Consider the following 25106-nt stretch of genomic DNA (forward strand, 5'->3'; position numbering starts at 1 on the left):
ATGGCTCAGTAAATAAGTTTTTAATGATTGTTTTAATCCAGAAAATGATTGTGATAGCCAGCTGGTAAAAATATTATAACTTTTTTATTGTTATTTCCTTCAGGAAAACTTTAAAAGGATGAAAAATTAGAGATTCGTTGAGCCGAATACTTGTTCTGTCAGAACTGTCTGTATGATTTTGTCTTTCCTGTTCCTTTATAAGTGTCTGTCACACTACTTTCCTTTCAGTCATGTGTTGGGGCATGTCTCAAGCTGTTAACGTTTTGATAGTTTTAGATCATGAACTTTTTTTTTTACTTAATTAACAACAAATTCTTAGAATTCGACTTCATGTTTGTCTTGAGGAATCCTGGGATAGACTGCCCTGAACTTGTTGATGCCTTTTCTTAGCTGTGCTAACCACTTTTTCCTGTTAAGTCTCATTTTATTCTGTGAAAGTATCCTATTGTCAGAGCCTGAGACTGTGTTTAGTGCTCAGTTGCCATTCAAAAATGATTCAAGCAATGGACATTTATTTAAAGCTTTAGCCTTCCTGTTGAAAGGTCCCCAGTTCAGTATTAACTATATTTTATATGTAATTGGTAGTTAAAAAGTAAAGGATGGGTCGGGATGTTACTGTTTTAAATATTTGACTACTTCTAATTAGACCTCATCTCTTGCTAAAATTTCAGTTGTTACAGGTTCTCTGAATTAAATGGCTGGAGATAACAAAGAGGTCAAATGAAACATTGTAGTCTTGAGCTGGGATCAGAAAACTGTTCCTATAAAGGCCTAGCTAGTAAATATTGCTAGAGATAGAGATAACCATTTGTCTATGCCATTTTTGTATAGAAGCATTCATAAACAGTTATGTAAACATATGAATTGCTGTGTTCCAATAACATTTGATCTATGATCAGTGAAATTTGAATTTTATATGATTTTCATGTGTCACAAGCTATTTTTCTCTTTTTTTCCCCTAACCTTTTAAGAATATAAAGCTCATTCATAGCTCTCAGGCCATACAAAAACAAGCAGCAAGTTGAATTTGGCATGTAAACTGTAGGTCTGCTAGTCTTTATCTTGAGTTACTCCCTGTAGATCAGTGTCTCCCAAATTATATTCTTAGAACACTGTTGCCCATGTCAGGTTCTGTAATACCAGTTTTGTACATGCTGTTCACTGTGTTCCCTTCTAAGACATTTATTAAAGGTCATTGGCATATTAAAAGTTCTGAGAAGTGCCTGTTTAAATTTGTTTTGCCCATTTCTTCCCCTAGACTTAGGTAACCATTGAATTCCTGTTAACATATTAAAGGATGTTTAGTAGATAAAATTTGGAAAGTGACACTAGACTAGTAGAGCTAAACAAGGTTTAATGTGCAGAGAAATAAATTACTAGTCATGTGGCCAGTTGTCTTCACCAAATTCTGGTTATATTTGGACTTCTGTAGGTGACACAGACCCATGCATGTTTCTAGCTATGGTTCTTTTTCAGTTGCTTCTGTGTTTTGTTTTTTCCTTTTATGTCCCATCCTCCCTTGATTTTTCTTTCCCACTCTTTTCCATCTTGAATGTTGGATCTTTGGAACTTTTACTAGTGAAAATGGTTTAGTGAGAAAGGTCCAAAATTAAATTTTAAAGTAATTCAGTAAATTAGTCTGTGTAATGTTTTCATATTTAATGTGTATTTGGTGTGAATATTTTTATAGCCTGTTAATTTTTATTTCTCTGACTCTACTAGTACACTACAAATTAAGTATATCTGGAGTTTTCCACAGACATAGAAATGTGCCATTGTAACATATAAAAACTTATTTTCATTGGTAAGGAATCAAAAACAGCCTGAAGAGGAAGTGGAGAACAGTAGGACACCATGGTTTTATGACCAAGAAGGTGAAGTAGAAAAGCCATTTCTCAAGACTGGATTTGCAGTGTCTGTAGAGAAAACAACAAATAGTAATCGCAAAAATCAACTAGATACCAGTAGGAGAAGACGCCAGTTTGATGAAGTGTCCTTAGAAAGCTTTAACAGTATGCTTGACCCAGTAGATCCAACAACAGTAACTAAAACATTCAAGTCAAGAAAAGCATCTGCACAGGCCAGCTTGGCATCTAAAGATAAAACTCCCAAATCAAAGAGTAAGAAGAGGCATTCTACTCAACTGAAAAGCAGAGTGAAAAATATTGGTAAGTACTGAAATTTGTTGGCTGTTGATAGGCGTAACTATTGGTAACCTTACTCTCACTGTTGTAAATAATTGCAGTATGGCTAGATGTGTAGGTGCTGTTTAGACCCACTTGAACAAAGTCATTTTTTAGTTACCTTTAAGAACATTTTAAATAAAATGTATTAAGTAGGATTTAATGTTGTAGATATTTTAAAACATGACATTTATTCTTTTTAGTACCTTCTTAAAACTTCTTATGTTTCCTATGTATGGTGGTTCCTGTGAGCTTGGAAGTTTTTACTGTTCTATAGTTTAATATTACACATAACACTTTATACATGATTTCTGGCTAGATCTGTGATGGATTCATGTAAAGAAATGTGGCCCTGTAACTACATTGCAGTCTTTGAATATCATGTAGATGAAATCACTTTTGAAAGAAGTTTGCTCTTAATCCTTCAGGAATTGAACCTTAGCTAGTATGATAAAGCATTAACCCATATTTTATTGAAGCTTGTCATTGAGTATCACATTAAAGTTCTCTTTATAGTGTTCACTGCATGCCATGATTTTTGAAGGATTTACTGAAGTCTACTGCTAGATTAAAAATACATTTATTAGCTAAAATCTGGAACATTGTAGCTAAACGATGCTCCTTCCAATTTGCAAGGGACACTTTTTGACTGTGGCCTTGAAAGGTTGTTCTGTGTTCAAGGATATAGTATCTGGTGCTTGAGAACAAAATATTCTAGGTTTATAATCAGAAAAGTTTGAAAACTTACTGCACCCACTGCCTCCCTCTCTTGGAAGCTACAATGCATATAAGTGTAGTAGGAGATCCAACCAATCCGTCCTAAAGGAAATCAGTCCTGAATATTCATTGGAAGGACTGATGCTGAAGCTGAAACTCCAATACTTTGGCTACCTGATGCGAAGAGCTGACTCATTTGAAAAGACCCCAATGCTGGGAAAGATTGAGGGCAGGAGGAGAAGGGGACGACAGAGGATGAGATGGTTGGGTGGCATCACCGACTCAATGGACATGGGTTTGGGTGGACTCTGGGAGTTAGTGATGGACAGGGAGGCCTGGCATGCTGCAGTTCATGGGGTCGCAAAGAGTCGGACACAACTGAGCAACTGAACTGAACTGAAGGGTCCTAGGGCACTCTGCAGTTAAAAATCCACTTGTGAACTTTGGCAGCATTTATCTCAAGCATTTTTGGATAATGAAACCCTTGAAAAATCTGATGAAAACTATGAACATGAAAAAGAATACATGTACATTTTTTTTTCCATTTCAATACTTCATGTTTCCTAAAGTCCTGGACTCATACCTCTACTCCCATGTAGAGAATATGATTTGATGGTTAAAAAAGTGGATTTGAACAGAGGCAGAATTTTTCTCAGCATATGCATTATCATCCTTGAAGTGATTTTTCAGTTGTGTAGGTTTGGGAGGAGCTGGTTACTTAGCAGATTAGTTAGTGATCTTAAACCATCCAAATGAATGAAAATACATTTGTGCCTTCTCCATGGTCACTCTTGATGCCACTAGATAACGTTTGAGTAGATAGTGATCACTTAGAGAGAGACTGTCTGGGTAACTTTGAACATCATATTGAAGTATAATACCGGCCCCAGCAAAATAGTTTTTTGTCTTATGAATACAAGGAAAGAAACTAACATTTGTTATCCCAGCATTCTCTCTTGCAGCTAATTAATTTGTGTGTACTAGGACAGTGCTTCTTAAATGTTAACATTTCATACAGATCTCCTTGGGAATCTTGTTTAGTGTCAAGAGTTTGATTCAGTCAGTCCCAGGAGGGACCTGATAGTCTTCATTTCTAACAAGCTCCCCAGGATTGTTGACCGGTATTGACATTGTAGTCTGTGGACTACAGTTTGAGTATCAGGGTCTTGGAGACTCTGAACCAACATTTGGCCATGGCTACCTTAACCTAGAAATCCTGGTGAATTTGTATTTTTGAAATTTGTTTGCTGCTACTGCTAAGTCGCTCCAGTCGTGTCCGACTCTTCGTGACCCCATGAACTGCAGCCTACCAGGCTCCTCCGTCCATGGGATTTTCCAGGCAAGAGTGCTGGAGTGGGGTGCCATTGCCTTCTCTGAAGAATTATGGTTCCAGATATACAAGTCAGTTTTTTTTCTACCTTAAGGCAAAGATGGACATTCTAATCTATTTGCTCTCACATTTAAGTATCAAAATACTTGCCCAGAACACACACATTTGTCAAAGAGGCATTTAAGACCATCTGTCAGTGAGAGTTCCCCTTTAAGGCTCGCACACAAAGATAAAAGACCTAATAAGCTGGAATCAAGATTGCCGGGAGACATATCAGTAACCTCAGATATGCAGATGACACCACCCTTATGGCAGAAAGTGAAGACATCTAAAAAGCCTCTTGATGAAAGTGAAAGAGGAGAGTGAAAAAGTTGGCTTAAAGCTCAACATTCAGAAAACGAAGATCATGGCATCCGGTCCCATCACTTCATGGCAAATAGATGGGGAAACAGTGTCAGACTTAATTTTTGGGGGCTCCAAAATCACTGCAGATGGTGATTGCAGCCATGAAATTAAAAGACACTTACTCCTTGGAAGAAAAGTTATGACCAACCTAGATAGCATATTGAAAAGCAGAGACATTACTTTGCCAACAAAGGTCCATCTAGTCAAGGCTATGGTTTTTCCAGTGGTCATGTGTGGATATGAGAGTTGGTCTGTGAAGAAAGGTTAGCGCCAAAGAATTGCTGCTTTTGAACTGTGGTGTTGGAGAAGACTCTTGAGAGTCCCTTGGACTACAAGAAGATCCAACCAGTCCATTCTGAAGGAGATCAGCCCTGGGATTTCTTTGGAGGGAATGATGCTGAAGCTGAAACTCCAGTACTTTGGCCACCTCATGCAAAGAGTTGACTCATTGGAAAAGACTCTGATGCTGAGAGGGATTGGGAGCAGGAGGAGAAGGGGACAACAGAGGATGAGATGGCTAGATGGCATCACTGACTCGATGGACATGAGTCTGAGTGAACTCCAGGAGTTGGTGATGGACAGGGAGGCCTGGCGTGCTACGATTCATGGGGTCACAAAGAATCGGACACGACTGAGCGACTGAACTGAACTGAACTGAGGAGAACCAAATTAATATATACAGAGTCAAAATATTTAGCAAAATCAAATGACCTAAATCCTTGCTGTTTAGAATGTGAACCATGGACGGGCAGCATTTGTATCATCTGGGAGCTTATTAGAATTGGAGACTCTTGGGCCCCATGTTACACTAACATTGCTTTTCATTACACATGTTAGCAAGATTCCAGGTGTTTTAATATGAGTATATGCACATTAAAGACTGAGAAGTGCTGAGCCAGACCACTAACTTATGCTGCTTTTGTTCTCTTTATGGGATAGGAATAGCCATGACTTCTTAGCAAAAAGAATGTTTGCTTTGTCTTAAAGGATTTAGGTATGGAGGTCGATAGAGGGAAGATTGGAAAGCATTCCAAATTGTAGTAACAATAAGAAAAGTAGTATAGAGTCAGGATGAAGCAAGAAGAGAGTTTGAGAGAACTGCGGAAAGAAATAGGATGTGGCAAATAGACCAGCATAGTGGGAGTTAAGTTGCTATCTTGCGAGATAAAGGATAGACATATATACTGTCCCGTATGAACTGTTAATCTGGTTTTTTGCACATGTTGACAGTCTTTCAGAGTTAGTATGCTAAATCTTAATTTAACTTTGTTTCCCATGACGGTAGTATACCAATGACGATAATCTTTAGAAGGTCTTTATGAAGATATGTATTATTGCATGCAAAGTAAGATTTTACTAATTATGTGCCAATCATTTTTCAAACTTCAGTTCAAATTCAGATTTTATGAGTTTAGCATGATTTCTTGGCATTGCTGGATGGGTACTTGAGTTATAACTTGGTTATCAGACCCATAATTTGGCTCCATCTACCAGGCCTGTTTCCTCTTTTGATGTTATTAGAGGAGTAGAAGCACATAGTTGAGATGGTCCTTGTTCTTTTGGGAAATTGGTTGGGACTGTTTGTGTAATGACTCTGGGGTTCTACCCAGCCCAGAATCTTTCCATTTCTTCCCCCACTCTTTGTGCTCACTGATGAAGACTGAGGTTAAATAAATGTCCAGCATCAGGCAAGACAAGTCCCGACAGATGTGGCCCTCTTTAGATCCAGAGAGTTTATTACTCACAAAGTCAGAGAAAGGCCAAAAGTGCCCACTCCCTGTGTCCCTTATCCCACCACAAAGGTGACACCAAGATGGCGGTTGCATCATGCATGGGACACCCTGAAACTTCGGAGCCAGTGCTGTGCTGTGGCTAAGCTGCAGTACAGAATGGAGGTGTGCCCTCAGTGGTGTGAGCCAAACTTGGTCTTATATTTTATCAGAGCCCAGGAGGAGGTGAGAAATCCTTTCATGAAATCTTTCAGGGGAGAGAGAGAGGGAGGTTCCTGTGTTCCATGTTACAGGGGGACGATAAGGCCTTCTCCCAAGACTTAGATTCATTGACAAGTCAGTCCTTCTCTGTGTGGGTACATGGAAGGTCTAGGCCATGGCCAGGCTGTTTCCCTGTAATGGTGACTCAGCTGGCTGTGTCAGCCACTTGTGCTGAGGAAAACAGAAAGGAGGTTGCCGGGGTCCTGCCCCGGTGGATCCAGGGTAATTCGAAGGGGAGACGGCGTAGGCGAGGAAAACTTATTTATTTAGAAATATGAAAGAGAGATTAGTAAAGAATAGTGTAGTAGGAAAATTTAGTGGAGAAAAGAGGCTGAATAACTTGGTTTACGTGGAAAACCAGTAAAGTTCCAAGACAAGGAATTTGCACCATCTATGTTAGGCCACCGGAGTCCTCTTGAATAGCGGGGGTGCCCCGCCTTGGGCTCCCTCTCGCGTGGATCTTAGAAGCCAGGGCAAGTAAGTAGACATGGTGATCCTCCACGCCCCAGATGGGAATTCAGCCTGAAAATAGAGTAAGAAAAGAAGACATGGGGGAAACCAGTCTTTCCAGTGACTGGCCCAACCTCTATTGTTGTAAAGGCTTTTTATACCTTATTTTGTACATAGAGATCAATGGATAATATAAAATTATGCAGCGTCAGCAGCCCTGACTCTTATCGAGACCAGGCTTTCTCTCTGCATACTTAGTTGTATACACAAGTTTTAGGTGATTTACATCATCTTCTGGCCAGTGGGCCAGTTAACATTTTACGGCCCTTTTCTGATAAGGGTTTGTCAACCAGAAGACTTATGTGCCCTAATAGTGTTTTTCTTCCCAAAGTCTGGTGCCACTCTCAGAAAGCACTAAATAAAGTTACATTCTTACATAGCAAAGACACAACAATTTATAACAATGAAAGAAGTACAGTGATTTATAACAAAGAGAAACTTAATTCAAAAGTCTAGTGTTGCTAATATCAAAACTACTATATTCCTTTTTCTATATCCCAGTTACATTCATTAATATCCTTCAGGTGCCTAAAACCTGCCTAAAAGATAATATGGAGGCCTGGCAGCAGTCATTGACTCAACAGTGAAACCTGTCACCAATATAATTTTTAGCTCTTTAGAAAAGGCTCTGTATCTTTAAGATGCTTTAAGCTTTGTGCCTCTCGTGGTTGGGGGCTGTAAACAATCCACAAGTTGTAAAGACCGGTCAGATAAGTTAGAAAGCCATCAAAGGGGTTTTAAGCCAAGACGTTCTTTTTATATGCAGGAGACTGTTAACTGGAGCTCTGAATTAACTCTTTCCAGAGAAAAGGTGGTAATGTCAGAAGAGTGGAAAGCACAGTACAATAAGGCAGGCAGACTCTGGTTTTTTGGGGGTAGATGTTCAGGAAAACCCAGGGGGAACCCCTGAAGCCAGATCATGCCTTTGCGTTTTGTCGGGCTTCCTTCCTCATGACCTTTGCCACGGGCGGGATTCCTCATGCTGGCTCCTGACATCAGGTAAGGGAAGGAAAAATGAAGTAAGACAAGAAATAACCCCCTTATATGAGTAAGGAACATTGTAGTTGTTATTGCTGCTGTTATATCAGCTGGCCTGGCGAGTGTCACTCTGAAGTATTACTAACTTTAATTAAATCTCCTGCTTTCCTGGAGAATTACTATTAAAGTGCTCCAAAGAGAAACTAATAAAGAGTAGTACCCTAATTTTGGAAATCTAGCCCTTGACATTTTAAATCTGAGACTCATGTAAAACCATGGTTCTCCCCCACCCCCACCCCGCATTTTGGTAGCATCTTAAAAATTATAGCATGTTTCTGTCAACAATTTCAACTCTTTTGGAGGATGACTGAATTTTTTTTTTAACTGTTAGAGAATTAACTGCTTCCTAAAGAGAATTTTGTGTATGCTACATAATATATATTTTAATTTTGATTAGAATTCATTCAGCACTTTTCACATGATTCAATAATAGCAGTCAGAAACTTAATTTCATTTATATAAATATTCTTATTAGAATGTGTGCTTAGTCAGTCATGTCTGACTCTTTGTGACCCTATGGACCATAGCCCACGAGGCTCCTCTTGTCTATGGGATTCTCTAGACAAGAATACTGACGTGGGTTGCCATGCGCTCCTCCAGATGATGTTCCTGACCCAGGGATCAAACCCATGTCTCCTGCATTGGTAGGTGGATTCTTTACCACTGCGCTGCTGGGGAAGCTTTTCTTACTAGAATAACATACTTCATTTTCTTTGATCTATGTTTGCTATTAAATGAGCAATAGTACTACCATTCATATCATTTTACCTGTTACTTTTGGCAAGCATACCTTTTATTGCTGTTTTGTGTAATAGTCCATAGTAACCAAGAGAGCTCTTTTCCTAATAAGCTTCATGCAAAATGAATTAGGGTGGCTTGAGAATCTGGGAGACCAACAAAGAAATCAGGAACCTATGTATGAGATGATAAAGTCCTAACTTGAAAGATGGTTTCAGAGAAAGAAAGGGAAGTTGAATCCAGATAGGCTACCACAAAAAATAAACTGACAGTATCTTGGGGACTTATTTGTTACTAACAGCAGCTATTGTGATCTGGAGGTAGAAGCAGCAAGGCTTTAGGATCTGCTGGCTCTTGCAGAGAATGTCTGGAGCAAAAGTCAGAGATCTGTGGTTCTTGGATGAAACTTGATTGGAGGAAATCCATGCAACCCCTTCTGTGAGAAGGGCACCTCGTTCCCTTCCAAGAGTGGCAGTCTTTTGCCACCTCAAGGTACTAATGGGAAAGGGTGTCATTGGAAAAGAAGGTGGCATCCTGCCTACCCTGAACATGGTAGAGCATATACCTTTGCAGCAGATGAGACTGAGGAATCGAGAGACTTCCTTTTATTGTCTTGATGTGCAGCTGACAACTTACTCGCCAGAGCATTGCTTCAGTGTAGTCAGGAGACTTCCAGGCACTTATCAGTGTGCTGCCAATAAAGCTCCCCAGCAGTTGGGTCCAGCCCTAAGGGTAGATGAGAGTCATGACTAACCTAGTGACTATAACAGTGCACATAGAAGGGAGCAGCAGTCAGAGAGAAGACACAGAGGCTGACCGCTGGAGCAGGCAAAGTCTAGTAAAAACAGAACTGTTGCAGGAAATACTCACTTGAGTGAAGTCAGAATACTTACGCAGACAGAATTATTTTTAAAAAGCAGGTTGAATTGTAAATTCTTTAGAACTAGAAAAAGTGATTTTACATTTAATGTCTAGATTATTTGGAAAAGAGAATGAATGTTATTAAGTTCCAAATTACTGGCCTAGAAAATTAAAGGGAAGAACTGTGTCATTGCACAGAGCAGAAAGTGCCATGCCATGTTTAGTTGCTCAGTCGTGTCTGACTCTTTGCGACACCATGGACTGTACCTGTCAGGCTCCTCTCTCCGTCCATGGGGTTTCTCCAGGCAGGAATACTGGAGTGGGTTGCATGAATCCACCAGGGAATCTTCCCAACCCAGGAATCGAACCCATATCTCCTGCATTGCAGGTGGATTCTTTACCACTGGGGCCACCAAGGAAGCCAGAAAGTACTAAGAAATAAAAGAGGGAAATGACTAGAGGTATAAAGACAAATCTTGGGAGCTGATAACACAAGGAGTTCTAAAGAAGGAAAAAAATAGATGGGAAGGCAATTATTAAATAATAAAAGAGTATCTTTAATGAAGAAAGACTTAAGATTGCAGATCAAAATAGTTCACCATTGTCTAGCCAGGAGACACAGAGAGAATGTACACACCCTCAAAAAGTCCTCTTCTCTGACAAAGAGCTCATCTTCACCTGTCAAGATGAAAATGTTGGCATATCCTATCTTTATAGAAACAACGTAGAATGAGATAGGGACCTGTGAAAAGGAGAGGTAACAGTTCAGTAATTTAATCTCAGTAGTTTAATCTCAGTTGTTAATATAAATTCAGAAGTAAAATATTAGCAGATTTGCCAGTCTCTCAAAAGAATATTAGAATGTCAAAATGTAATCATGATTTATTATCAGGAAATCTGTCAGCATAGTTTATTGTATCAAATACATTACAGGACAAATCATGTAGTCATAGCAGTAGATTAGATAAAATTTTACATCATTCCTAATGAAAATGCACCTAAAAAGGGAGGCAGTTATTTAAATACAATAAAAGCTGTTAGCTGATGCCAGTTACAAGCACTATTGTAATGAAAATACTCCAGAGATAGAAATTAACTGGGATTCCCTCTCTGCCACCATCATTATTAAGCATTTTTTGTAAATTATCTTGACTAAATTAAATGACTGGAATAATGTTTGAAAAGGAGGGAAACAGATTTTTTATTTTTTTCTAAGCTAGCCCAAGAGACACTGGAAAATAGCTACCTAAGTTAAGTTAAATAATTATGAAATAAGGTTATAAAGTAAGTGTATCAGTATTTTTCTTTATCATAGTATTAATAATACCCAGTAGAAATGGAAGTGGTGGAGAGTATTTTCTTCATAGTAGTATCCAGAGCTACTGGGACAAAAAATCCTAAGGAATTAATTTAGCAAGAAATGTACTAGATCTATAGAAAAACTTTGAAGAACATGAAATAAGGTTGAGCAAATATAAAACATAATTGTATTCTTAAGTTAGAATGTGTAAAATTATTTAATGTCAGTTCTCTGCAAATTAATAAATACTTCAAGTGAGATTCCATTTTGAGTCTCCATGGATTGTTTTTTAAACCGGGGGCAAAAGATTTTAAAGCTTATGTGGAAGGACAGATGTCCAAAATTAGCTAAGAAAAGAAGTTAGATAGGACTTGCCTTACCAGATGTTTAAACATACTGTGAAACTTCTGTGGCATTGGAATAAATAAAACAGATGGAATGTCCAGAAATAAAACCCAGCAAATAAGAAGATTTAATGTATCGACCAAGCTTGCATTTTAATTCAGTGGGAAAAGTATTGGTATAATCAATCAGCTATTCATGTGGAACAAAATTAAGTTGAATTTCTACCTTGTGCTAGATACCAAAAAGCAAATGTAAAAAAGATTAACCACGAAGCTTGGAAAACTTAATAGAATGTATGTATAACCTGTGGTTGGGGTAGCAATTCCCTTATAGCTCAGTCGGTAAAGAATCTGCCTGCAATGAAAGAGACCCGGGTTTAATTCCTGGATTGGGAACATCCTCTGGAGAAGGAAATGGCAACCTATTCCAATACTCTTGCCTGGAGAATCCCATGGACAGAGAAGCCTGGCAGGCTGCAGTCCATGGGATCACAAGAGTTGGACACGACTTAGCGACTAAACCACCACCATGGTCGGGAAAGAATTTTTAGACCAAGTCTTATTATTTATAAAAGGTATATAAAAGCAGATGTTTGATTGTTTAATGCCCTTTATTCTTCTGTCTATTATGGACATATATAGACTAGATATGATTCTTATATTTACTAATATGAAAAATTGTCAAGTTGGAGTCTAGTAGAGAATTTGGGTTATGTGAGGTCTACCATGAAGTTTGAGTTGGGGATATATTCACTGAGGTGAATATCAAAGGACAGTGAAGTGTTAGAATTTATTGCTGTTACCCCATGCCTCCATTGTTACAAAGGTATTTCCAAGACATTTTCTTTACTGTTTTGATTTCTTCTTAAACAAAGCCCTCACAACATTATAAATTGAGTTACTCGTACTATTTCACTATGGAAATCAATTTCCCTTTCAGGTTGAGTTAGTTGCAACTGATAACAGTTGTCAATTTTTTTACTCAAGGGTATGAAAGTGCCAGTATGTCTAGCACATGTGAACCTTGCAAAAGTAGAAGCAGACATTCAGCCCAGACTGAAGAGCCTGTTCAAGCAAAAGTTCTCAGCAGCAAGAATCATGAGCAGCTGGAAAAAGTAATAAGATGTAGTAGGTCTACAGAAATATCTTCAGGTATGTTCTATTTTGGTTTGTTTTAATTTAAGGACTTATTCATCCTAGATTTGAAAAGCTGTATTAAAACTAGCTGAAAATTTATCTATTGCACGTTCCTATCATGTATAAGTTGTTATAGTAGAGTTTAAGTACACAATTCTTAATACCAAAAATGTAAACTGGAAATATTAATATATTTTATTGTTACCGTGATACTGTCTTTGATGCATTTTGATAAAACTCTGAATAAACAAATTAGTTGACATTAATTTGGTTCTCCTAATTTGAAATTCTGATAATATTTTCTGAATAAGAATTCCATATAAAATCTTATATTCCCCTGCCTGAGATCTTTGGTCTTCAACCATGCCTACAGAAGAATGTCCTGTTGTCTTAATGCAACATATCTGGCCAGCAGAGATTTGATTCCTTCCTGCCTGCCTCTCCAGATTCCTTTCTCATACCTTCTGCCTTGAACTTGACTCTCTCAGTGGCACTGAACTGGCATTTTTTCATAGCCACCGCAGGAGTTGTTTCACCTTGACAGTTGCCTTTTTTGCTTCAAGTCCTTTTCTTTGTAAGCCCTTTTCTCTGCTGGCTCTTAAATAAAATCTTAATTCTGTGATTATATCCATGTCCAAGCAGGGATAGGTTCCCTTTCCTTTTTGTTTTTCTGTCAAAGCCTGTGTAAACCTCTTCTGTTGCCTGTATTACATTATACAGTATTCACCTGTTTAGTGTCTGTATTGCTTCTTTGAGTCCCTTGGCAATAGATAATATTTTCATATTTGTATCTTAAATGTTAGCGTGGTACCTGACGCTAACCTGACACATGGTAGGCACTCAGTGAGTGTTTATTGAATGGATGGAGTCATGTATTTGCCACCATTTTAGTTTAAATACATACTAGTACTTTCCTGATTTATAAAGAATAAGTACATCTCAAAGAAATGTGGAGAAAGAGTCAGCAAATATTGACTCTTAAATTTTCAGTTGTCCGTAAGACCTTCCGTGAAAATGATAATACCAGCTACCATTTATAATATGCTTTACTGTTTACAAATTAAATTACTCATGTCATTTGAACTTCATAATCCTATGAATTTATTTTCATTTTGTAGATGAGGAAACATTATCGCAGGGGGTACCTATTTTTTCTCAGTCCTCATAAGGGACCAGTAATATAAATTGGTCTGGTTTAACTGGTTCTTGGGAAAAAAGTCATGCCTTTAACTCGGTAATTGTACTTGTAGGCATGCATCCTAAAGGAAACAAAAGTGAAAGAAGAAATTGGGATTTAGGTGTTGACTAAACATTGTGATTCCAACTATTTTAAACAAAAATCTGGATGAAAAAAAAACTGTAAGAACATCAAAGTATTAATAATGGTTTTATTATCTTTAAACTCCTCTATATTTTCTAAAACTTACAATGAGTATTTATTTTTCATATTTTGAAATGACTTCTTCAAGGTCATATTGCTAGCAAATGGTAGAGCTGAAGTTTCAATCCTAGTCTCCTCTTAAGTCCAGGATCCTTTTGTCAAATATATCAATTCTGTTGTTCTGACCCCAGCATTTTATTGAAATTTTGTAGTTTCCGTCTCCTTTCGCTATCTTTATAAAATAGTGATGTTGTCAAACAGTAAACAGTTAGGTGAAGGTTGGGGAAGGGCACTAAATTGATAGGCTTAATAAATTAGTTATCATTACCTAAATAGTTGATAGTTGGTCATAGTACTTCAGATCTTATTACTGTCACTTAGAAACCATCAAATTTTGATGAACTAAAAAAATTTTGAATAATATAAATATTCCTTTTTTTTAGAAGACTTAATTTTAGTTTTAACCATTACCCTAAAGTTCTTTGTAGCGTGTAATAGTAGTTTTTGTTACATGATCATTTGATTGTAACATCTAAGGCTGCTAGTATTGAACTGTATACGGTTCAGTACAGTCCTCTGGTCCCTCAAGGATTGTGGGAAGTTCCCTTGATGTGTATGCTTCTAAGAGTGAATGATGAAAGTTTACTATATGAGAGTCATATCAGTCATATCAACGCAAGCTTGTAGCAGATCATTTGATATTTTCCCCAAAGAGATTATTTTTAAATAGAGCATAAACCATGCCTTGTGGTAACATTTCAGTTCAGGCAAACGATTTTAAAGAAATTTGCTTATTTCTTTTTTTTTTCATTCATTTATTCATATTATAGACCCTGTCTTTACTATTCATACACATTTTATGTTCATCCTTATGTCTGCCCTTTCCTACAGCACATGCTAGGAGAATACTACAGCAGTCTAACAGAAATGCATGCAATGAAGCGCCAGGTAACAATCTGCTTAGTTCTGGTGTCCGCTTTTTGTTAATTTTTACCATTGGTCCTAAAAATCCTTAGTTTTATTGTTCTAATTATTTTTAGATTTAGTTTAGTGTGTATATGTTATTTGGCTGGTAAAAGTGAAAGAGAATTCATACCCATTAAATTCTGAAGCTTTTCATTTATAATTCTTAATTGGTAAAATTGCCTGCTTTTCTCTTACTTCCATTTTCTGTTAGTGTGTGTAACATAACCAACATATTCATGTAGGTAATAGAAAGCTTTTTTTGTAATTTAGTGTTTTATTTGAACTTATTTATTTTGTATTCTTTAAATGCTTATGAGATTTAATATTTTTGGAAACAAAAGTACAGTTGTTTTTATTCTTAGCTCTGATTTACAGTGTTAAGTATTGTGTATGACTTCTGTTTTAGTTCTTATTTTTTTTTTACCAGTCCACGTGTAAAAAAATAAACCATTGAACAAAACAACTATGACATGTAAATACCATGATTAATAAAGGTCATGGAAAATTGCAGAATGCTATTTTTGTCTTTAAACTATGAATATTTATTAGACATGTATGATTTAGAATTATAAATATTCTTTAATGCCTCCTCTGTTACACATAAGTGAAAAAGAAAAGCCTGTTATGAACCTTTAGGGGAATTTAAAGAAAGAAAAAACACAAAACAAAACAAGGATCTATCACAGATGAAGTTAAATATATCAGTGGCACTTCCTAAAGAAAAGAACTCTGAAGAAAGTAGGATAAAAACAAGATGGAGTCATAGAAATCTGGCTGAAGTCAGAGATTTTTCTAGCTTAAACTAGTGCACCTCAGTCCAGAAAGAGGATGGTAAAAACTTTCCACTTCTCTATTGTAGGGATGAAGTATATGTCTGCTATAATTCATTATTTGGAAATAATTTAATCTTTACTGATATATAATTTAGAGTGATCATTTTATCACATACGAAGGTATGAAAGATATCATTAAATATGCTTTGTTCTTATATCTTTAAGATATAAGAAACCATTTAAAAACCATTTTTTAAAACAACTGATCAAACTACAATATAGTGTATGAATTGGGAAAGTTTGTATGCTGTCACATCTTATCTGGATTTTTCCTATAAATAGAAATTTCCTATAGAGATAGTTCCAGTTCCTGCTCATAATAAATATTTTTATAGTAACAGTGCATCATAGTATATCATTTCATTTTATACTCATAAATGTCTGAGGCACGGTAGGGACATTGTATATTTATTATCCTTATTATTTTATACTTGTGGAAATTGAGGCCTGAGGATGTTAATTTGCTTAGCAAGTTAATGGAAAGTTTTTTCATTAAACCACATTTGCTTTGCATTTTAAAAATTTCTTTCTTGGAAAAAGTAAATTAAATCTTAATGATCTTGCAATATTTATTTGAAAGCACAATGTATTAAAACACTTAACATTTCAAATTCCCTGTTGTGAAATTTTAGCACCACTTTTTGTGAACTAAAATGAACTTAAACTTAAGTATTTATCTATTTGTGGTTCTACTATTACTCTAGAAAGTTTATAGAGTTTGACAGCTAGAAGAACACTTGGAAATTTTTTTTTTCATAGAGAACTCAAAATGGGAACAGTTCCTAATTTATGTTTTTAAAAGTAAAGGTATGATTATATACCTTTAAGTGTGATAACTCTTTGTTTATAAATAAATACATGCAGCAGAAATGTTGCTAAATAGAGTGATACCTAGATTCTGGGTAACTGAAAAGTTCATTTGGGTCACTGCTTGCTTCACCTTATACTGAGTGTGTCAGTAAGACACTGTAGTAAAATTGTACCTATTTTGTTACAGTTACAAATTCAGTTTTTCATCAGTACAGCAGGATAGTAGAGATTTGAGAATCAGTAGATCTAACTAGATAAACCTTAAAGTAGTAGGTCTCCTTGGCAGCATTTAGTTTGTTCTCAACATTAACAAAATAAATTTCCTTTTCTGTAAAAAAGTTCATATTAGCAAAAAAAGAAAATGATTTGCAATTCACTTACTTTATTCAAGTGCTGAAAGATTTCCACTGATTATTCCTATGAAACATGTAAAATTTTCCAGATATTTTTCACTGAGAAATAACTTTGGTCTAAGTAATGCTAGATAATGTTATTTCTCTAGTAAGTAGTATGTATCTTGAGATTTTTAGAATTATCTTTATCCTGGTAATTATTAAGATTCTTTTTTACTTTAAAACCTCTGCGATAGAATTGTGTTCTGATTTTTAAGTAATTTAACGTTGAGAGTAATGAGGCAAGTTAATAGAAATAGTCAGGAATATATTTCACCAGTATTAACTTTCTGATCTTTAATATCTTCCAGAAACCGGGAGTGATTTTTCCATGTTCGAAGCTTTGCGGGATACCATTTATTCTGAAGTAGCTACGTTGATTTCTCAAAATGAGTCTCGTCCACATTTTCTTATTGAACTCTTCCATGAGCTTCAGCTACTTAATACAGACTATTTGAGACAGAGGGCTTTATATGCATTGCAGGTATCTTGTACCTAACATTTTCTTTCCTCTGCTTTCTGGTACTGCCAAATTTCCCAATTCTACCTGTTTACTTTCTTAGATTGAAGTATGTCCTTGTTCCATAAGTATTTCAATCTGTTTCTTTATGTATTTCCATGCCATTTTAATAATCTTCTTATATAGCTTAAGTGGCTTTAGATAAAAGTCTTTCTCTGACAGTTTTTCATTGTATTGTCCTGTTATATCTTCCTCATAGTTAATCTTTGAAGTTGGGAGGATTGCCTTTGTTCTGCTGTCTGCTTCTACTTTTAATTTTGTGATTAAACACAAATGTTTTTCATAAATAGCTATCTTCTCTCCTTATTTTAGGACATAGTATCCAGGCATATTTCTGAGAACCATGAAAAGGAAGGAGAAAATATAAAGTCAGTGAATTCTGGTACTTGGATAGCATCCAACTCAGAACTTACTCCCAGTGAAAGCCTTGCTACTACTGATGATGTAAGCTGATAATGATTAATGAAATGTAGACATAATTTCAATATGCAGTGAACAAAAGTTAAGTAGTTTGTTAATAAATTGTGATTATACCCTATGTATTTAGTTTTTAGCTTTTTTCATAAGCTAAGTGTAATGTATTGCTTAATTTTGAGGTGAGGTATAAAATTCATTCAAGATATGACAGCAGTCAAACACCAAAAGTTATATAGAAATGATAGCTTATAAGGTCTAAAATAACTATTTATATCTTCTTTGTCCAACATAGGAGTTGAGTCATAATAGTTACTAAAGAATCTGCCTGCAATGTAGGAGACCCTGGTTCGATTCCTGGGTCGGAAAGATCCACTGGAGAAGGGACAGGCTACCCACTCCAGTATTTTTGGGCTTCCCTTGTGGCTCAGCTGGTGAAGAATCCACCTGAAATGCGGGAGACTTGGGTTCAGTCCCTGGGTTGGGAAGATCCCCTGGAGAAGGAAAGGCTACCTACTCCAGTATTCTGGCCTAGAGAATTTCATGCACTGTATAGTCCATGGGGTCGTAAAAGAGTCAGACACGACTAAGCAACTTTCACTCACTCACTCACACATTTAGTAAAAATTTCTGTGTTCATTCAAGACGTTTGAGTAAATCATACAGCAGTTAGATCACAGAACCCTTGAGTAAATACAAGATAAATTGTGTTTTGGGGTTAGAAGAGAAGCTAGACAAAAAAAGCCTAGAAGAAAATGTAATTTAATGTATTAAAACTGTTGAAGAAAATTTTAAGTAAAGTAAAAAGGGCCTGGAAATGGAAGAGTGATGAGGGAAGTATATATTTTCAATAAACTATATTCTCCAAATAGCACCTACTTTGCACATAGTGGATTGAATGTATGCCAACTGCTAAGAGAGGAGGTAATGAGCTCAGTATTTGGAAATCACCTGTTTAAAGGTTCAGACCCTGATTCTATTTTAAAAGATTGTATGTATGTGGTCCTGGGATAGCAAGTATGTTCTTTCTTATACCACCTTCAGCACCTGGATATTCATGGATCAGAGTACCATAATTGATTAGCAAATGTCTGCTATGATTATGGAGTTGGAAGCATATTATTGTGTTTCTTCCCATGGTTAATATGATAACATAAGCTTTTTTCCTGAAAAGATAGTGTTTTCTCCAGAGATCATCTTCTTTTCTTCATGTGTAGTAATTTCCTTACAAGGATTGAGGACTTCTAAATTTTTGCTCTATTTTTGCTCTTGTGTTTAAAATGATACTTTCCCAAGTCATCTTTTCTGCTTAAAATTTTTCTTCACCAGGCTCCAGCCCTTAAACTACTACAAAAACCTGTGTACAAAAAGTACATGGTTTTGCTTGACTTTATTATCAAATAAGTTAATGTAACAGATTGGTACTTGGAATTAATTGTTACTGTAACCAGTTGAAAATTGTGTTCTCTTTTTTGGTGGGAAATGAAGTGTTCCAGCTGTATACGTAAAACATAGGAGGTACTAGCTTATATTATGGAGAAGGCAATGGCACCCCACTCCAGTACTCTTGCCTGGAAAATCCCATGGTCAGAGGAACCTGGTAGGCTGCAGTCCATGGGGTCGCAAAGAGTTGGACACGACTGAATGACTTCACTTTGACTTTTCACTTTCATGCATTGGAGAAGGAAATGGCAACCCACTCCAGTATTCTTGTCTAGAGAATCCCAGGGACGGGGGAGCCTGGTGGGCTGCCATCTATGGGGTCGCACAGAGTCAGACACGACTGAAGCGACTTAGCAGCAGCAGCAGCAGCTTATATTAAATTTATTAGCCTTGAAATGACTGAGAGAGCATGAAGAATGTCTTTTTTGAAAAATCTTTTTTAGTAATTTTATATCCTTAACTCTAGTGCGTTTCTTTTTATCCAAATTTCATATAGGCAGCATTACTTCCAATTATTTTAAAGGATTTGAGCCCATTTTTTTGCACCATCAACAATAAATTTGGAAAATTGAGCTACAACTTATGATATAATTAACCTGACAAGGTTTTAAAGTTAAATAAGATTTAAAGATGCAGTAATACTTTGTAAGTAGGTGTCTTAGCTTAGGCTGGTTCAGTAAAATACTGTAGACTGGATGGCTTAAACGACAGAGATTTATTTCTCATGATTCTGAAGGCTAGGAAGTCCTGAGACTGTTGGACCGGCAGACTCGGGTCTTGGTGAGGTCCCTCTTCCTGGCTTGCAGATGGCCACCTTCTCCCTGTATCCTTGTGCAGGGAGAGAAAGCTCTGATGTCTCTTCCTTGTCTTAAAAGGGTCATCAGAGGGATTCTACCCTGGTGACTTCATCTAAACCTGATTACCTCTCAGCCGCCCTACCTCCTAATATCTCCACATTCGGAGTTAAACTTCAATATATAAATTTTGTGGGGGACACAAAAATTCATTCCATTACCATAGGAACTTGGCACAAATAACTATACTTAGAATTACTTTTAAATAAATAAATCAGTTCTTTAATTTTTCATCTAAAACTTAAATTCTTCATATCTGTCGTCATCTTCCCTTTATTAATGTCATTTAGTCAGCAGCAGTGCTAGCGCAGCGTCCAGTGTTCATAGCCACAGATCCAGGGCAGTGCTAGCCACTAGAATGTTCTCCAGTGATGAAATGTCTTACAGTCTGCATTGCCTAGTACAGTATCTATTAGCACACGTGGCTTTCGAGCACTAATGTGGCTAATAGGATTGAGGAACTAAATTTTAAGTGTTGTTTAACTAGCTGCATGGCTAGTAGTTACCATATTGGGTGGATATAGAGTCTCATTCTCCATGTTACTAAGCCAGGATCCTTGGAGTTCCATTTATGGAGGTTTTCAAATATCTTTTATGGCATGTAAACATTTCCATGCCATGAAAGAGAGAACTGAAGTGGTTATCTGGAGATTATAAATTAGGGAGGATGAGGAATTGAGGTTTAGGAAGAGGAAGAAACAGTTTCCATCATCGACTCCAGCTGCTGTAAAATGGCAAAGGTACATCGACCTTTGGGTCTTGCTTGAAGGTGTAACAAAATGTTTCCATTTCTTAAACCATGTTCCCTTATGCCAGAATTTCCTTTAATCAGGGACAGACCTTTCATAATTTAAGAGTAACTTTAAAAGATCAATAACTTGGAAAGAAGATAGTTGTGAAATAGTTGCAGTCAAAATATAATTGAGACTCCCTCCTACTCATACTGTACACAAAAATAAATTTGAAACTACTTTATAGTACTAGAAGGAACTTCTCTGGTGGCTCAGTGGTAAAGAATCACCTTCCGATGCAGGAGACCTGGGTTCGATCCCTGGGTCAGGAAGATCCCCTGGAGGAGGAAATGGCAACCCACTCCAGTATTCTTGCCTGGGAAATTTCATGGACAGAGGAACCTGGCAGGCTACAGTCCATGGGGTCTCAAAAGACTCAGACACAACTTAGTCACTAAACAAGAAGAGTACTGGAAAAGTTAAAACTATAAAACTTATAAAAGAAAAAAAAAAAAACTATGATTTTGACATGAGAGAGATTTTGTGGGACACAGCACTAATATGAAAGGAAAAAAATAAATTGGACTTCATCAAAATAAAATCCTTCTGCTTTTCAAAAGATACCATTAGGAGCTAACAGCCTTAGTACATGTATCTGGCAAATGACTGTATAAAAAGCCTAACTATAGAAAGGACTTCTACAACTTAATTGTAAGAAATCAACTCTAGGGACTCCCTGGCAGTCCAGTGGTTATGGCTTTGTGCTTCCAGAGGCCTGGGTTCAATCCCCGGTTGGGGAACAAGGATTCCATACGCCATGGGGTGCATCCAGAAAAAAAAAAATCAGCTCATAAAAATGGGCAAGAGATTTGAACGTGTGCTTCACAAAAGAAGATATATAAATGGCCAGTGTTCAAGTTAAAACCACATGAGATTCTACCTCTCACCTGCTAGAAAAGCTGACATCTAAAAGATGGACAGTAAGAAGTATTGGTGTGAACTTGAAATGGTTGGAACTTTCATACGGCTTGTAGGATTGTAAAAATTGTAACAACCACTTTGGAAGGCAGTTGGGCAGTTCTTGTAAAGTTAAACATAAACTTGGCATGTGACCCAGCAATTTCTCTTCTAGGTATTCATCCTAGAGAAATGAAAACGTGTCCACAAATACTTGTACACTAATGTTAATAGCATCTTTAGTCATGATAGCCTCAAACTGGAAACATCAACAGATAAATGGATAAACAAACAGTGGTATATCCATATAATGGAATACTATTTCAGCCATTAAAAAAATAATGAACTTCTGAAACACAACGACGTGGATTAATTTCAGAAACATACTGAGTGAAAGAAGCAAGACACTGAAGAGTATATACTGAGTGGTTCCATTTATATAAGGTTCTATTAACAGCAAAACTAATCTCTGGTGATAGAAATTATGTGAGTGGGAAGTAGAGGATACAAAGGAACTCTCTGGACTGATGGAAATGGTCTTATCTTTAGGAAAGATGGTTGCCTCACTGCATATATTTTTCAAAACTCATCAAACTGTACACTTAATGGGTGCATTGTTGTATGTAAATTATATTTCAATAAAAATTTTAAAAAATATAAGTGGTGCCGTCAGTGTTTTTCTTCTGATATGAGACAGCCAGATATCATAGTAAAGTATTAGATATTGTTAAGAGTTTGAAGATAGAATTTCCCCAAGGGTGTAGAAGTAATGTTACCTTTTCCAAGTTAGAATGTAATTAGTAGCTAGCACTATGTATTTTCACCTCCATAATGACAAAGTGTTCTGCAACGTTACTTAATATTTTGATATTCTCTGTGACTCTGTATTCAACCATTTATAACTTTCATTATATCAGTTTTAAGTGTTTTATGCAAATAGTTTCTATGTTAAATTGTTAATATTCCATAAAATTTTAAAAGCAATACTAGTAACTTTTATTTGTTTTTTTAAACTACAACTTAGGAAACTTTTGAGAAGAACTTTGAGAGAGAAACACATAAAATAAGTGAGCAAAATGATGCTGATAATGCTAGTGTATCTTCAACTTGTGAGCCTTTTGCAACAGATGTTCTGGGTAAGCAGATTTTTTTGTAATCTTAGGACATGATTTTAATAAAGTCTTTGAATTGCATTGATAAGGAAAGAAAAGTTTAGAAAGGGAAGGTTGGTAGAAAGAATGTGAGCTTAAAACACTACCCATCCATCAGTCTAAATTCAGCCATCTCTTGACTGTTAACTCTTTTACTTTGGGCCAGTCATCTCACCTTTCTGACTTGCTGCATATACTTAGGAATTGGGGTCTTATTTACTATGCTGTGTTCTTGTGGAAAATAAGCAGTTTTCTAGCATGCATAATAGAAGTTCAGAGGAAAGTCATCCCTTGTCAGTTCTGTGAGAAGAGACTCTGAATGCTTAGTTGCCAGAACAATGACATACCATGTATATTAGGCAATTAATGTTTAATAAATGAATGAAATCATTTTTTACTAAATGTTGGATTTCAAAATAAAAATCATCTAATTCAAAAAAAAAGAAAAGGTCATCCTCTAAGATCTTCTAGTTAATCAGTAAGAATTTAGAGGTAGCATTGCCTCATCCAGTCACATCTTCAATAAAAATATGAACTTTGTAATTTATAGTAAGAACTGAAATTTCTTAGCATATATAATCTATCATTGGAAACCCAGGCAACTTTAAGGCATGACATATTGTATTTTTTCCAACATATTTTTTCCATCAGTAGTAAAACAAAAGCTTAGAGGGTCTCATAGATCAGAGAGAAAAAAGCCTCAAGTCCTAAATTTGGAAAGAAAATTAGAGAAAAGAAAGATGTCTAAGTACCTGATTCATTTTCCAGGCTATAGCATATCAGAATGTCCCCAAGTATTCGCTCATTCAGACTTCCAGGACACTTAGTTGTTAAAATAATGTCCTGTAACTCTAGTTTTTGTTTATATGATGAAAACAAGATTTCGATGATTTTAAAAGTCTTTTCCATGACAAAAGAAAAGGGTCAAGCCTTGTTGTATTGTTAGGTACCTATCTTTCAGTAAGCAGTAAGTTTTTCTTTTGCCTTACTAAGTATTAATATGAGAACTCTAAACCCTAGCTCTCTCTAGGAGCTCCCATCTATTAAATATTAATACCTATCAAGTCTGTACTGAGCTCATGTCATTATAGAGAAAAGGCACTCTATAGCCAGCCTTCTCCTCCAATTTTACCTACTTTCTGAGTTCTCAAGCGATTTTGAATTGTACCCTGTTTAGTTTCATTAGCTGATACAGTTCTTCAACATTAGCTTTGTCTGAAGTGAGCAAAAGAGAATTTGGAAATCTCATTCTTAGGTCTTGTCTTTACCTTAATTGCTTGTATTAGGTTGTATTATTTACATCAGAATTTGCATGATATTTTGAAATTATTTTTAGTTGTACTGTTTATGTGAAATAACATATGGACTTGAGAGTCTGAGAGACCTGGGTTCCAATTCTTGATTCTATATTTAACTGGCTGTGAAACCTTGGGCAGTTGCTTAAGCTCTGGGAAAATGAGCGTACTATCATCTACTGTATAGGGTTATTTTAAGGATTAAGTACATGTGATAATACATGCCAAGTACCCAAATAGTACAGTACATGTGGTAATACATGTCAAGTACCCAAATAGTACAGTATCTGAAGCTTGTTAAGTTAGTTTTTCTTCCCTATATTCAGGCATTATGTTTTTATTAGTAAATTTTATAGGATACATGAAAAAAGTTTGCTTTTATATCTTCTAGAAATATTTCTGTTCTGTATACAGGTGACACTGTGATTCACTTAGATCAGGCATTAGCCAGGATGAGAGACTATACGCATATGAAGATGGAGGCTGAAAGCAGTACAGACGTCAGGTGTACCTGCAGGATCATTGAGGATGACGATGGTGCTGCTGACACAACCACGATTAGTAATAATTTGGAAGGTGTGTTCTTGAATTGACTAAAAATCTGTATATAAAGAACTATGAACCCCACCTGATGTATAATGGAAATTTTTGGACCACTTTTCTTTTAATTATCAGTGGTACTAGAACTACATGGATGTTCCTTTGTGTTATTTTAGCATAAAATCATCAGAATTCAATGTTCTTTAGAATTTTACATAAATGTATACATTTCACATCATGGACTTTATTTGCTAATGTAGCATTT

General features: G+C 36.3%; 1 protein-coding gene and 1 long non-coding RNA gene across 9 annotated transcripts in view; one reads left to right on the forward strand and one right to left on the reverse strand.

Annotated features, from left to right (window-relative positions):
- PCM1 (pericentriolar material 1) overlaps positions 1-25106 on the forward strand; it is a 90258-nt gene that overhangs the window by 46177 nt on the left and 18975 nt on the right. For 5 of the 8 annotated variants that reach the window (XM_018041941.1, XM_018041943.1, XM_018041946.1 and 2 more), the window contains 7 exons: positions 1810-2168; positions 12405-12569; positions 14827-14883; positions 17248-17420; positions 17769-17900; positions 22880-22991; positions 24716-24877. In XM_018041941.1, the coding sequence (XP_017897430.1) occupies positions 1810-2168; positions 12405-12569; positions 14827-14883; positions 17248-17420; positions 17769-17900; positions 22880-22991; positions 24716-24877 (1160 nt within the window). The remainder of the gene's footprint in view (positions 1-1809; positions 2169-12404; positions 12570-14826; positions 14884-17247; positions 17421-17768; positions 17901-22879; positions 22992-24715; positions 24878-25106) is intronic. The other 3 variants (XM_018041942.1, XM_018041945.1, XM_018041948.1) reach the window with 1 other exon arrangement.
- LOC108634085 lies at positions 7111-11072 on the reverse strand. The gene is made up of 3 exons (XR_001917365.1): positions 10411-11072; positions 9478-9638; positions 7111-7148 (listed from the first exon to the last, which is right to left on the reverse strand). It is a non-coding gene; the product is annotated as an uncharacterized LOC108634085 (long non-coding RNA).

Source organism: Capra hircus, chromosome 27 (genome assembly GCF_001704415.2).
Source record: "Capra hircus breed San Clemente chromosome 27, ASM170441v1, whole genome shotgun sequence".
Taxonomy (NCBI): domain Eukaryota; kingdom Metazoa; phylum Chordata; class Mammalia; order Artiodactyla; family Bovidae; genus Capra; species Capra hircus.